This window comes from Gopherus flavomarginatus, chromosome 14 (genome assembly GCF_025201925.1).
Source record: "Gopherus flavomarginatus isolate rGopFla2 chromosome 14, rGopFla2.mat.asm, whole genome shotgun sequence".
Taxonomy (NCBI): Eukaryota; Metazoa; Chordata; order Testudines; family Testudinidae; genus Gopherus; species Gopherus flavomarginatus.
Genome location: NC_066630.1, coordinates 10,821,064 through 10,835,323, shown reverse-complemented (window position 1 = coordinate 10,835,323; position 14,260 = coordinate 10,821,064). Strand labels below are relative to the sequence as shown.

General features: G+C 46.4%; 1 protein-coding gene across 3 annotated transcripts in view; it reads left to right on the top strand.

Moving 5' to 3' along the window:
* Window positions 1–14,260, top strand: part of CMIP (c-Maf inducing protein) — a 183,406-nt gene that overhangs the window by 131,861 nt on the left and 37,285 nt on the right. For 2 of the 3 annotated variants that reach the window (XM_050923007.1, XM_050923008.1), the window contains exons 4-5: window positions 9,998–10,159; window positions 11,704–11,745. In XM_050923007.1, the coding sequence (XP_050778964.1) occupies window positions 9,998–10,159; window positions 11,704–11,745 (204 nt within the window). Of the gene's footprint in view, window positions 1–7,519; window positions 7,995–9,997; window positions 10,160–11,703; window positions 11,746–14,260 lie in introns of those variants that run through there. The other variant, XM_050923009.1, reaches the window with a different exon arrangement.

Sequence of the window (14,260 nt, the reverse complement as noted above, 5' to 3'; positions counted from 1 at the left end):
GGTCAAAGTGCAGTAATGATCAGGCCATATTGTCCCTTTCTTCTAGTGCGTAAGTCCCTCATTCCCACATCAGGCTGGTAGCTGGTGGATATCGCTGATCAGACTCCACAGACACAGCCAGCGGCTGTATGATATGTTGAAGCAGCATTAGAAAGCTGGATACCAGTGACACTCTTCGACTTGGTATCAGCTGTGTCCTGTAGCCCAGTCAGTAATGCCTGGTCTCTCTATAGATTGGGCTGTTTGCGTTGTAAGTTCCCTTCCTGGTGAGCAGTCAGACTGTACTGGCAGCCACAGTTAATGCTCCTCTCTGGTTACAGTCGCCATGTTTTATGTCTCACATTCACTTCCTGACCTGTGCTGTAACTCCATCATAACTCACTGCCTCTTGTGTGGCATTGCTTGAAAACTGTCATTCCCATGCATTGCCTTCAGCCTGCTGACCCTCTCGATGTGGGTGTAATTTATAATTTACATACCTCGCTGATAGTCTGATCTCTCTTTTAGCTACAGTACATAACTGTCCATGTGTGACTGGCCCAGAGCTTAGAACATGGGCACTGCGTGGCAATAACAGCATCCCCTAATGGTGGGAAGTCCATCATGGAAACACAGGATGTGCCAGACTAGATGAGACCAGTGACCCATCTAGTCCAGTATCCCGTGAGGACCCTATTGCGGCACCAGATGCTTCACAGGAAGGTTCAAGTACCCTGCAGTAGGCAATAATGGGATCTGCCCCAGGAGGAGATTGCAAAGCCAGAAAGTGGTTGAAACCTCCCCTCTACTGGGGTGAGTAAGACCTTGTCTACACTTGCAGTGGCATGCAGTGTGTACATAGCTACACACCTCAGTGCAAGGCAGACTGCGTCCATGCTCACTACGAGGTGTAACTAAATGTGGGAGTGAAAGATTCAGTCAGGCTGGAGGCAGCAGGGAAAGGCTGAGGCAGAGAGACACTACACTGCTATAAAGAGCTAGGCAGTGGTGGGTGTGTAGAGAGCTGTGGAGAGTTCAGGCTTGTAGGGCGCTCTGCTCACCTGCACCATGCCTCACAATCTACATGGTGATTTCTACCCATGCTAGTCGGGCATGCAATGCCGCTGCTAGTGTTGATGTACTCTGAGAGGCCAGTGCAGCCCTTAAAGCAGATAGTGCTGGCTTGGCAGGACGGCTGGGAGATAGTCTGATTCTGTGCATCGAGCAACCTCTGTGGGGTAGTTTTCCACAGAGGTCTGGCCATAAGCTTGAAGCTGCCCTCATCTCCTGAAAACCCCAAGGGAGGGTTGTTGCAGCAGCAACCCCACCCAACTACCGTTGTTGCAAGGTGTCACAGACTCTTGGCTGCTGTCATAGGACTGGTGAATCTGGCCCTCTGTCTTGCATTTAAAAAAATATGGGAAAACTTGGTCAATGTCACTTTTTCTTATGGGAAAGACTACATGGAATTTGCAACCCAAGGGTCCAGCTGTTCCTGTGCGAATGGTTATTGCAGCCCTAGGGTTCTCTTATGTTTCTGCTAGAAACATTCCGCAGTAGCAGTGAAATTCTGCATAGCCAAAGCAACATTAAAAAACAAAGCCTTGTTTGGCACCGTAATATGAAAAATATGGGACAGCAGTTGCTGTGAGCAGAATGAAAACTGATGTTTTGCCAACCTGAAGTGTAAAGCTGGTGCTGGAACTGAGGCCTGAAGAATGGGGGCATTTGCCAAAAGGAAATGGAAGCGGAGATGTAGGGTTTCGGGGAATGCATCAAGGTCAGCCTTGCCAAAAAACATCTCCCCTGTGGACAGGTCTGATTACGATAGTAACCGCATTAATCCATGCAAAGTGCAGCTGAAGCCACAATTGGCCTTCTGTTAGATCGTTACTGAATAGCATCTCGAATGCACAAACTGGGGAGGTGTGGCTCAGGATCTGCCAGCTATGTTTCTGTTCCATCACGATAGGGGGGCTGCATATGAGGCTACGAGGGATTTACTGGCCAGAGGGCTTTCCCATAAGCGGAAGTGAGAAGGTACAGTACATACCCCCCACATTGGAGTTTTTGAATGCAGCGCACTAAAAATACCCTTCAGTATTGGACAGAGTGGAATCAAATCAGTGCAAGTTAAAACAGGGAATGTCAGAGGCCAGTGGTAGAATATATGAGTTCAAATCCCAGCAAGGTAGCAGTTTACTTCAGCTTTCCAAGGTCTATAATATTGAGTCCCAAATGGTTTCGAATGGCTTTTCATACAAAACCATAGTACAGTACATAAAAAAAACAAAATTCTGCTTGTCCTTTATGGATCTTTAAAGTTCCCATAGGACTCTTTTTCTTGGCCTCTGCCTCTTTGTATTAAATTCCCCTTGTTTCCCATGCTTGCGTACAGGTTGGTTGCTATCTTCTCAGCAGAAGTGGCTGCAGGCTGGTGGTGGCCTTTGTGGCTGTAATTTGTAAAGCACTTTGGGATCCACGGGGAGAAGGACGCCGTCTGTTTGTAAAATACCAATGTTTGCACAGAGAGCACGTGAGTGGTGATGTGATTCTCTGGCTTTGTGGGAGGACAGATGTGATCCCAAGGGGGGAAACAGGGAAGCAATCGGGGGCCGCTCCCAGGACAGAGCAGAAGTATTAGGTTAGTGTTCTGCATGTATTCTTATAGTGCACAGGTGGGAGACAGTGGTTCGAGTGGTCACAGCCTACACAAATGTCACTAGAGAGGAACTGGCCCCCCTGATGTTTTGCTGTTGTACAGGCGAGCTAGTCACTTTCTATGTATGTTTCCCATGGGTGGTTTTTGGCCGTTGCTCCTTCAGTCCCAGAGCAGCCTTGCTTCATCTGAGAGGACAGGACACACCCTTGGCTGAGTAGCTGAAGCCACTGCTGCGTGAAGGAGGAGGGTGATCGCTCTGTGAGTAGCGAAGTTGTTACTAAGCTTCCCTCAGCATAACCCTGCCGTGATGCACTTGGACTCAGCTGCCATCCAGGGGCACATGGATTGATGAGCGTGCTACCTGTGTGCCAGCACTCCTTTCTCGTCTCCTTTTCTCGTCTGTAACGGCCAGAACAGCGGTGGAAACCAACTTTGCTCTTCCATTTTTCCAGCACAGGCTCTCAAGGAAAGATGAGCCCTGACGTCAATGGGGAGCATCTGTTTCATAGTCCAGCTTGTTTATTAGCCACGGCTGAATTCTTTCACCTAATGCTGAACCTGCCTAAACTTCCTGGCTCTGGAAGTTCAGCACAAGTTCAGCTGTCCTCGAGTTCTTGTTCTGTTTGATTTGGTATAGGTATTTATGCCGCACTCATCACCATAGTATTCAAGCATAGAGTATTAAGCAACATGACTAACATATGTCGTGTGTGTTGTTGCAGCCATTCCCCAGGGGGAGAACTGTATGCGGTGGAGTGTTCTGCTTTGGAAATTTGGGGGGTTTTGTAATAAATATGTGCTTGGCAGAGACTGGAGGAGGGGAAGAGAGAAAGAGCCAGGGGGAGAGTGGGGCATAGTGGAAAACAAATCCAGGTAGACTGGGTAGAAAAGGGGAAAGAATGAGGGGAGAGATTCTGAAGGGAAAATGCAGCTGATGCTGTATATATCCCACCTACTTTTGCCATCCTAGCTCAGACGTGTGAGGCTTCTCTTGTACTTAATAGAGAGCACTGGACTAAAGCGACAGCATGGTCTAATGTCTAGAGCACAGACCTAGAGGGAAGAGCCCTGTGTTCTGTTCCCAGCTCTGCTACTGACTCACTGTGACACCTTGGCCAAGTCACTCCACCTCTCTGCCTTTGTTTTTTCACCCCTCCCTTTGTCTGTTAAAGCCGTAGGCTTTTCAGGGCAGGGACTATCTTTCAGTGTGTATGTGTTCGTACAGTGTTTGCACAACAGGGCCCCAATATAATGTAATGTAATGTAAATAATCAGGACTCACTTTTTTTTAATCAAGTTTAAAATCAAGATTTTGAAAAAGAGGACTTGCCATGAGAGAAGAAAGGATACAACGTTTTATACAAATCCATACTGGCTTTGCAAACCTCAAGAAATAGTTTGGGAGATTCAGGGAATCCCTAGCTCCAAAAGCTCCCCTCTCTGCCCCAACGCATTTCTTTGGTATTTGGTTATTTGTGGGAATTTAGTCATCATTGCCCAGCCTGCCCCAAGCATGCGTTTCTATGTGGTGTGTGGGAATTGGCATTCTTCAACGTTTAGGGCTGGGCAAAATTTAAATGAAGAAAACTCATGTTTTGGAGCAAAGTTTAAATGATGCTGCTGACGCAGACAGAGCTGCCCCAGAGAGCCGTATGTCACGTGTGCTTCATAGGTAGGGCATCCAGACAGTTATGAAAGGGTTACCGCTTCAGTCATATCAATATACAAGGCCCTGATTTTGCAAAAGGATATGTACCCATGCACTGTCCCATTGACTGGAATGGGCTCCAGGCAGGCTGATTCCTTTGCAGGATTAGGGCCCAGGACTGGAGCCAGCAAATGCTGTTGATATGAGCTTTGTTTACCAGAAACGGGTGGCTCCAGGCCCCAGCACGCCAAGCGCGTGCTTCGGGTGGCAGGCAAACCTCTGGAGGCAGCCTGCCTGCCGTGCTTGGGGCGGCAAAATCCCTAGAGCCACCCCTGACCAGAAAACACTCTCCATGGCTTAAGCCAACCTCTAACTCTTGGAGGTCAGGAAGAAAGTTTCCTTAGGGTCAGATTATACCTTAACTATGTATTACAGAATTTCTTGCACCTTTTTTTGAAGCAGCTGATGTCACCCACTGACACAGACAGGATACTGGACTAAATGCTTTATGGCTGTACATATGTGGGTGCGTGTGTACACACACACTTGTATATTTAGTTAATAGAATAAGGGCCAATAGGTGTTACTCAAGAATATGTTCTTGGGTTTAGTAAAACAAATAAAATTTGTGTGTTGTACACTGCAAATTACTTATCTGTGCAGCAGTTTACACAGAGCTGTTAAGAAATTGGTCCATTGGTTAATGCAGTGTGACAGTTTCTGTGTTGTGCATTCCACAAACCTGAGTCATTTGCACTTTGGAAATGCAGCCCAAGTTTATAACTATTCCATCTTGCCGTCAGAATAGAACTGTAAGCGTTGGCTGGCTTAGCGCTGGCTTGCAATGAGCTGGGAAGGAGCTTGCCATTTTCCCATTTGCTGGAACTGCCTTTCTCAGCTGAGCAATAAATCAGTAATTTCTGGCGCACACAGCCCTGGGGAAGCCATGGTGTACTGTTAGTGCGTCTGCAGAAATGAGCAATTAGCTCACCTGCAGTCGAGCAGAGAGAGGGGAAAGATGATCCCAGCTGAAATCCTGTAATGGTTGGAGTCCGAGTGCTAGAATTTAACAGGACACTCCAGGTTGTGGTTTTGTTTTTTTCTTTATTCTTTATTAAGACCACAAAAATGCCTCAGGTCCCTGAGGGAAATTGGCTGTCAAGAATTGAGAATGTTTCCTGGACTGCGACAGCAGTGAGCAAGCGGAATGGGATTTTGGGCACAGTGGAGACCAACATCTTTTCATCATCATCATACCAAGGGTAATGTCTCGTTGGGGATCTAGAGACATCAGAACCCCAGGAAGAGATTATTCCTTTCATTTATGTGCATTTAGACTCTGATCTTACTCCCATTCACATAAGTAAGGGCTGTATTCCAGTGAGCAAGGGCTGCAGGATTAGGCTCTCGGGGCATGTAACTTCATTATGTATAGGATTTCTTTTTAAAATCTTCTGTGTCCTGGGTTCTCCCATTCTGAACCTATTGTCCTCAGCTCTCTGCGTGCAAGGCAGGGTGCTCTGCTGGTGGTAGAAGAAGAGTGTGAATCACAAGTCATGCCACAGACTCACTGTGTGTCACACAAACCTAGGAGAGTATCAGTTTTTCCCACAGTAAAATGGGAATAAGGCTTACTGGACTCTTGGGGGCGGGCTGCGAGGCTTCACTAATGGAAGTTATTTGAGATCCTTGGATGAAAGGGTGCCCTATAAATGCAAAGCGTTATTATTTTTTCCTTGTGCTTCCCTCCACTTCCGCTTCAAGTGTAACAGCTTATTTAAAAAAGCCATTGCAGAAAAATTCTGGAATAGTGTTAGAAAGCTTTGTGGTTCTGGTTGGGCAACAGCCAGCAGGGTCACAGTGCAGTCTGCTGGGGCCTGTTTGTGTGTGTTGTCACCTGAGATGTGATTTCTTTCGAAGACATCCCTACTGAATGTATTTTTCTTTTTTTAATGCCTAAATCCTATGGCAACAAGGTCAGTAGAAAAGCCTAGACAGGATAGACCTGAATCTGTCTGCATGACTGGCAACACAGTGCAACTATTTCCACAAGGCATCTGCTGTGGCCTATCTGGGGGTTGGTCCTTGCTCAGGATGAGGATCCATAAACATTCTGCAAAGCTCAGGCCCACTCGGCAAAGCCTCACTGACACGAACAGCTCCATTATCTTTGAAGAGTTACTCGTGCCAGTGAAGCTTTGTGGGATCGGATGGTTGTAGGGCATGCCTGCCCTGTAGTACCCTCTGCTGAGTTGGTATGTAGCTGTGGGTATTCCCTCCCTCAGTTTCTCTTCTCAGGTAGTCAATAACTCCATTTCAGGCACGCTTGAGATTTGATTTGATACCCTTCATAGGGCTTGTTTATTACAAAGCCTTATACCAAAAAGGGCCATAACAAGTCCCAAATAAACAAAATGTGCTTCTGGCTCTCGAGGTTTCTCTGAAGCCTGTCACCTAGGTTATTCCCAGCTCTCCTGGTTCTGGATAGCAATGTACATCTCTGTTTCTGTCTTCTCCTTATGGCAAGAGCCACAACTCTCCTCCTGGAGCTGGGTGGTACTTTATCTCCTTCAGCTGGCACTACTTACCTCACAGGCTCAGCAGGTTTGGCAACCATCTGCTGGTGTCTGCTCCTTGCTGTCTCAGGACCCTGCAGCAGGCTTCTTGCTTCCCACAGTGTCGGCAGGCATCTGCCCTTCCATGAGGGAGAGGGCAGCATTGATGCTGGCACCTGCTCCCAGCTCATTCCTTACTGTCTGAGGAAGAGGGGAGCCTTGCATTGCCTTCTCTGCGAGGTTTCAGGCTCTTAGACACAGGAACAGGAGTCCTCCTGAATGCTATTTCTTCTTGGGATCCTCTTTCTTCTCCCCCCCGCCCCCCATATCTCCTGAGACTTTGTGTATCAGGGCACCCCCAAACTCTTAAAGGGCTGTGCCACATGGCAGGGAGGACAAACTACCTAAATGTGACACTAACATTATCTGGATTGCAAGGTGGGGGTTGTTAGTTAGAGGCACATTTTGTATCCAAACACATGGACATTTTGCATCCTTAAATGGATCTGTGTCTACTCTTGGTCCTCAGCCACAGCCCCTCTTTCCCCCACCCAAGTGCTCGTTATCACTTGCTCACAAGTCAGTGCAAGTAAGAGGACAGATGGCTTAGCTTTGGTCGAGTGCTCACTGATGTAAACCAAATTGCTCTGGTAACCAGCTGATGGGTTTCAGACTTTAACTGAGGCTTTCAATGAGCTGCTCAACAGTAAATAACATTATGCTGACAAAAGCAGCAGCAAAACCATGGACAAAGGTTCGGGGTAGCAGAGTTCAAGCCTCTCGGGGATGCTGTTGTTTTTGATTTCCCACCATCATTCAGAAATCCTTTAACATTGTTTAAAGACAGCAGTGTGTCATGTGAGCACATTAAACCCCTTTGTCCTGGAAAGCTGCAGCGGATACAGAGCCCTTTGGATTCTTCGCTTGCAGCTGCCACGGCGTGTGTGCAAGAGGTAGCCTAACCTCGACGCTTCCTTTTGGTCGCTGTCCGGCTGGCATCAGCAGCAATTGTTGTAGGTCTCTCTTGCGTGGTAGGATGTTCAGTTCCCTCTTTCTTCTCCTATATACGACTTCACATCTGAATGGAAATCATTTCTGATTCACTTGTATCTGCACGGGAGAATTTGACGGCTGCAGCAGGGTTTGCATGGTAAGGTCGTCCCACCGAACAGTACGGTTCTCTGCAGCGGCTCCCCTTCAGACTGCAGCACCCGCCCTTTGCTGTAAGCCACATTGCTGTAAGCCTTCTGAGTGGAGGTGATGAAGGAAAGAAGAGCCGAATGTTGAGGGAGGAGTGGATGCATAGGATGGCCCAGCTGGTAGCTTTCTGTTGGTTTGTCATCCTCTGGTTTCTGCTTTGAATTCAATGTGCTTATTTCCTAGGACAGAAGTGTAAAATGTCAGTGTCGAAAACCCTTTGCTAAGCTTGCTTTGTTTAGGATGCTTTGCTCACTGTGCATAATTAGCCAGAAATTAGTAGTTTAGGGTTATCTGGCTGACTGATCAGCCTAGAAAGATTAGATTTAATTCAGTACTGTAGCCAGGCTAACAAAAAGAAAGTATAGAGAACCATTAAATAAATAAGCAAAATTAAAATCTCTATGGGAGCATCATGTTATAGTTCCTAAAAAAAAGACTATAATGATAATAATTAAATGATGACAATGTGCTCAGTAATTTAGAAGCCCTAAAGGGCTGCTCCAAAGAGCTTTCAAATCTAAAGGCATTTACTCCCCTCTAAAATCTGAAATATGTTTCGTATCCAGGCTAGGTTTTTTTTGCCCTGTTTCTTTTTACTTTCCAATATCTTCAAAATGCTTTGCAAGCCAGAGTGGCTGCCGTTGTGCTTTTTCATTTGTATAAAGTTAATTAAAATGAAAAGTGTATTTAAATCACTGATATAGAATACTTCATCAGCCTGTGTATATAGCACTAAGGCCATGACTCATCATTGTGAAGAGCCAAAACGTGGTATGTGAGATGTATTATCTCTTCTTCATTGTTCTTCCCTTGCATTCTGCTACAATTGGGGTAGATTGCGCTCTTGTGTTGACCGTTAAAGCTGATGCCACACCGGGGAAAGAGGTGATTAATAAGCAGATAGCTCCAGATCATTCACCGATGATTCTGGAAGGACTGCGTTGTATTAGTGAACGGGCAAAATGCCGATTAACACATCGGCAAAGCATTTCTGAACGAGAATGCTGGAGAGCTGTGTCTAGATCTCACATTTATGATGCTGATATCTAGCCTATATACCAATGTTAAATTCATAGTCTGCGTTAAGAGAGTGATTTTTCAAAGGGCTTCTATTGCAGCTGTTAAACGTGTGGGTCCATTTGTGAGTGTGTGTGCATAACTCTGTTTTGTGTACAAACTGAGGAACTGTCTATCCGTATGGTTTACTCCAACCAGAAGGAGAATGTATCTGGACTTCACTGAACACATCAGTCACAGGATCAGATTTATAAGCAAGCATAAATGAAAAAGGAAAACGAGCTATAGCAAAAACTCCTGGGGGGTGGCAAGTAGGTTCCAGTTGTCAGCACAGGCTGTGTTCCTTCTGGGCCTGTGAATCGGAATGGAGATTGAGGGTTCTGGGCTAATCAGTATTGGTTTCTAAGGTAGCCATCATGATGACTTGGGGTGATATTTTTACTCTCATCATTTTGTTAGGCTTCTAGAATTCTATCCAGTTACTCTTGACATTTTGGAGGGTGGGGTTTTCCCCAAAGATTGCCATATATGAACACAACACAGTCTAGGCCAGGGGTCAGCAACCTCTGGCACGCGGCTCGCCAGGGTAAGGGATGGAGCAAGCAGAGGCAGGGCGTCGGAGAAGGGGCGGGGCAGGGGTGTTTGGTTTTATGTGATTAGAACATTGGCAACCCTCTCTGAAACCAAAGCAAAAATGTGGCTGCCATAACCCATTTCTTCCATGGAATTGTGAACCTGCAAATTTATACACATGGAGGTTGTTTTTCCCCCTTGAAAGAGCTTGAGCACTGCATTTTTCTTTTAAAAAAACCCCCAAAAAAACAAAAGCGAAGAAGTTTTACAATAAAGATTTAGGGAAGCCACTGTTTTCTTGCGGTTTCCTTATCATGACAGACTCACAATGGTATCTATTTTGTTGTTTATATTTTCTTGCAGAAGAAGATTTACAAGTACAAGAAAGTGCTTAGTAACCCAAGCCGTTGGGAGGTTGTTTTGAAGGAGATTAGGACACTGGTGGACATGGCGCTAAACTCTCCACTACAGGATGATTCCATCCATCAAGCACCACTGGAGATTGTCTCAAAGCTGCTCTCAGAGGTAAGACCATGAGGATGTTCCCATCTTGTTGCTTTCTCTTAGGAAAAAACCGAACACTTAACAACCTGCCCCTACCCCAAAGTTGTAACTCAAGTTCAAAATTCTGCCCTTGAATATGCACCGTGATTCCTTTTGATTTCAGTGGCCTACTCCCTAGGTGTTCCTAGTCGATAACTCGTTCATTGTGGGTCTGATCCATAGCCCACTGAAGTTAATGGCAAAACTCTTATTGACTTCATTGGGTTCTTAGTTGGGCTCTATTTGTATGTAATAGACTAGATCATTCTCACAACAGATCAGTGGGATGTGAACACTGATAAGTCTAATAAGCAGTGCTTTTCTTATTGCAATTTCAAATGGAGATATCAGAGGTTTTAGCCTCCCCCATTTCTGTGTCAAATAGATGGTCCACTTCTGTGCAGGTTTGAGATCATTTGTCCCCATTTGTTTTTTGTAGCATTTGGTGCTGTTTTTAATCTGTTACTCGCTTTGAAATGGGTTTCCTTCTTACCCTTAGGACCTGTTCTCTGGTTGTTTCAGTTCTGGTACAAAAATGAAATGTGATGCATGTCAGAATTTTGTATCTATTGGGTGAAGGGCAGGCTGCATATTTGTGTAGATCTGTGATGAGCAGAAAAAGAGCTGCTTTTCCTTTGGTTCACTAAGGTTGTGGCACTATTTTAACCTTGTAGCACCTTGTGGAACACAGAGAACATAGGGAAATACACCTCTACCCCAATATAACGCGACCCAATATAACACGAATTCAGACATAATGTGGTAAAGCAGCGCTCGGGGGAGCGGGGCTGTGCGCTCCAGCGGATCAAAGCAAGTTCAATATAATGCAGTACGATTTTTTTGGCTCCCGAGGACAGCGTTATATTGGGGTAGAGGTGTACTGTATTGGAGTAAATTGATGCAGCTTAGTTGACTTCAGAGTTGCTGCACGCAGGGCTTTGGAACGGAGCCCAGAGCTGGAGCACAGAGCAGCTCTGGAGCAGTGGAGCTGCAGGTTTTTGCCTGGAGCTGGAGCAGAGTCAGAGCAGAGCTCCAAAGCCCCGCACGGTTTGTACTGGTGGAAAACTTGCTCCATGTTATAGGCAAACTGCTGCAGTTAGTCCTCCAGCCATGGCAGAGAGCGTCAAGGAAAACCTTTTTATTAACTCACTCTGTGGAATTGAAAGCTTGAAATTTAAAAGCCTTTTTAAAGAAATACCTCCCACTAGTTCAGTGTTTCCATTAATTTGTATCTCAGGGAGCATCAACGTTTAGGTGAAGCTGCATAGCTGTAAATCCAAGGGTCATGATCCTGTAGGTGCTGAGCATCCTTTTGTGAGAAATGGAAGTGAGCTTGGCCCCGATAGTAAGTGATTGATAATGTGCATTAAATGAATGGTTTTAATAGAGCCTGATTTTATTCCTGTTAGTGATTGCAGAATTGGACCTTTGTCCTTGTTCATTTGCATCGGCTGAGGTGTGTGCATTGACCGTGTCAGTTTCAAAATAAAATTAGCTCATTGATTTCTTCTGTTTAACCTTTTCAGAACACCAACTTAACCACTCAAGACCATGAGAGCATTATTGTGGTGAGTATCCTTATGTCAAGTTTTGTGGGTCACTCTGTGTTTCTGATTGTTTCATTTTGCCCTGGTTTTGGCTTCTATGGGCTTGTCTACATCAGAAAGTTGCAGCGCTGGTGAGGGAGTTACAGCGCTGCAATTTAGGAGGTGTACACATCTGCAGGGTACCACCAGCGCTGCAACTCCCTGTTTGCAGCGCTGGCCGTACTCCCGTTTTGTCTCGGGTGTAGAGGATCCAGCGCTGGTGATCCAGCGCTGGTAATCAAATATAGACTTACCAGCGCTTTTCTTGACCTCTGTGGAATAAGCAGGTATCCCAGCATACCTGAGGAAGCCTCTGGTAGTCAAGCTGGTCTCCTTCCCCGGTTTGCTCTCGCATTCCCCGAACCCCGAGCAAGCAGGTCTCCTTCCCTGAGGTTTGCTGGGTGGTTCCGGGAACGCGAGAGCAAACCGGGAAAGGAGACCAGCTTCGCCGCGGTTTGCTCTCGCGTTCCCCGAACCCCGAGCAAGCAGGTCTCCTTCCCTGAGGTTTGCTGGGTGGTTCCGGGAACGCGAGAGCAAACCGGGAAAGGAGACCAGCTTCGCCGCGGTTTGCTCTCGCGTTCCCCGAACCCCGAGCAAGCAGGTCTCCTTCCCTGAGGTTTGCTGGGTGGTTCCGGGAACGCGAGAGCAAACCGGGAAAGGAGACCAGCTTCGCCGCGGTTTGCTCTCGCGTTTCCCGGAACCACCCTGCAAACCGCAGGGAAGGAGACCTGCTTGTTCGGGGAACGCGAGAGCAAACCGCGGCGAAGCTGGTCTCCTTTCCCGGGTTTGCTCTCGCGTTCCCCGAACCACCCAGCAAACCGCAGGGAAGGAGACCTGCTTGTTCGGGGAACGAGAGAGCAAACCGGGAAAGGAGACCAGCTTCGCCGCGGTTTGCTCTCGCGTTTCCCGGAACCACCCTGCAAACCGCAGGGAAGGAGACCTGCTTGTTCGGGGAACGCGAGAGCAAACCGCGGCGAAGCTGGTCTCCTTTCCTGGGTTTGCTCTCGCGTTCCCCGAACCACCCAGCAAACCGTAGGGAAGGAGACCTGCTTGTTCGGGGGTTCGGGGAACACTGGAGCAAACTGGGGAAGGAGACCTGATTCCCCGCGGTTTGCTCTCGCGTTCCCCGAACCCCGCTTGAAGCCGCCCAACAGCGCTGCAGTGTGGCCACATCTAACACCACTTGCAGCGCTGGTTGCTGTAAGTGTGGCCACTCTGCAGCGCTGGCCCTATACAGCTGTACTAATACAGCTGTAACAACCAGCGCTGCAAAATTTTAGATGTAGACATGGCCTATAATGCCTGCTCCTGCTCCATTGACATCAGTGGCAGCTTTACCATTGACTTCAGCGGGTGCAGGGTCACACCCATGTAACCCATTCACTTTTTCACATTTCTGTTGTCCTCTTTTTCCTGTTTGATATAAATAACAATAAAAGATCCCCGATTAATGTGTATAAAACTCTGTAGAACTTTTAGGATGAATTATCTCCCCACATGGTTGCACGCTGCAAATGTTAATATCCGCACCTGCCAAATCTGGCCCCTCGCAGCCTGCGGGTGCCATGGTTTCCTCAGGGAGCTAGTGTTCTGTTGTGCGTTTGTGCACACTCAGGGGCTAGAATGTGGAAGGTGTGTGAGCATGTGTTTGCCCTTGCAAGTGTGGGAATGTGTGTGTCTGCTTTTACCCATGTACACAAGGGGATCTGAAAATGCTGTCTTCCATTTTCTCTGATTACCTACAGTGCATTTATTTGGATACATAAATAATTGAAGCAAAAGGTAGCCCTCCTCCCCATGCAAGCAAATATAAAACCTTAACAAATCCAGCAGTTGATCAGAGGTGAAAATTGCTTCCCAAACATTGTAATTTAGTTTCAGTTGCTGGCAATTTCCAGATTTTTTTTTAGTAATCTAATCTAGTACTTCACCACCACCTGATCATATCATGTCTCCATGAATCCTCCTGCAAAACAACATGACGTAAAATGTAGCCACCGTTAGGTGTGAATTACACTTAACTCCTGCTCAGGACTCCACTTTGGCTGGTATCAGTCGTTATGATAAATTTCTAAAGTGGTAGTCAATTTGCTCAGAAGTTCGCTATAGATTTCATTTTACTTCAGTGCTAAGGTTAATTTAGACTTCCTGTTGCCAGTCAGTGATAATTGTTGTTTGAAAATCTTAGAATTTAGAAAAACAAATAAAAACCCCCAACTATTCTGACCTTTATCCAATTCTGAAGATTGTGCATCAGTAATTAACAGAAATACAATTTCTGGGTTTTTTTAAGCCTCTTGCAAATATAGCAGCAGCCTTGCATTATTCTTATTATTTATTTACTTAGTAGTTGTGGTAGTTATAAATATTTGTGGCCTCAGTGATTTACCTGTATAGAGGAAGCCATGTGCCTTGCCCTAGATTTAGCTAGCAGGCTGATTCTCATTCCAAATTGCCAGAGAGTAACAAACCAATTCTCGGCCTGGTCCAGTTCCAT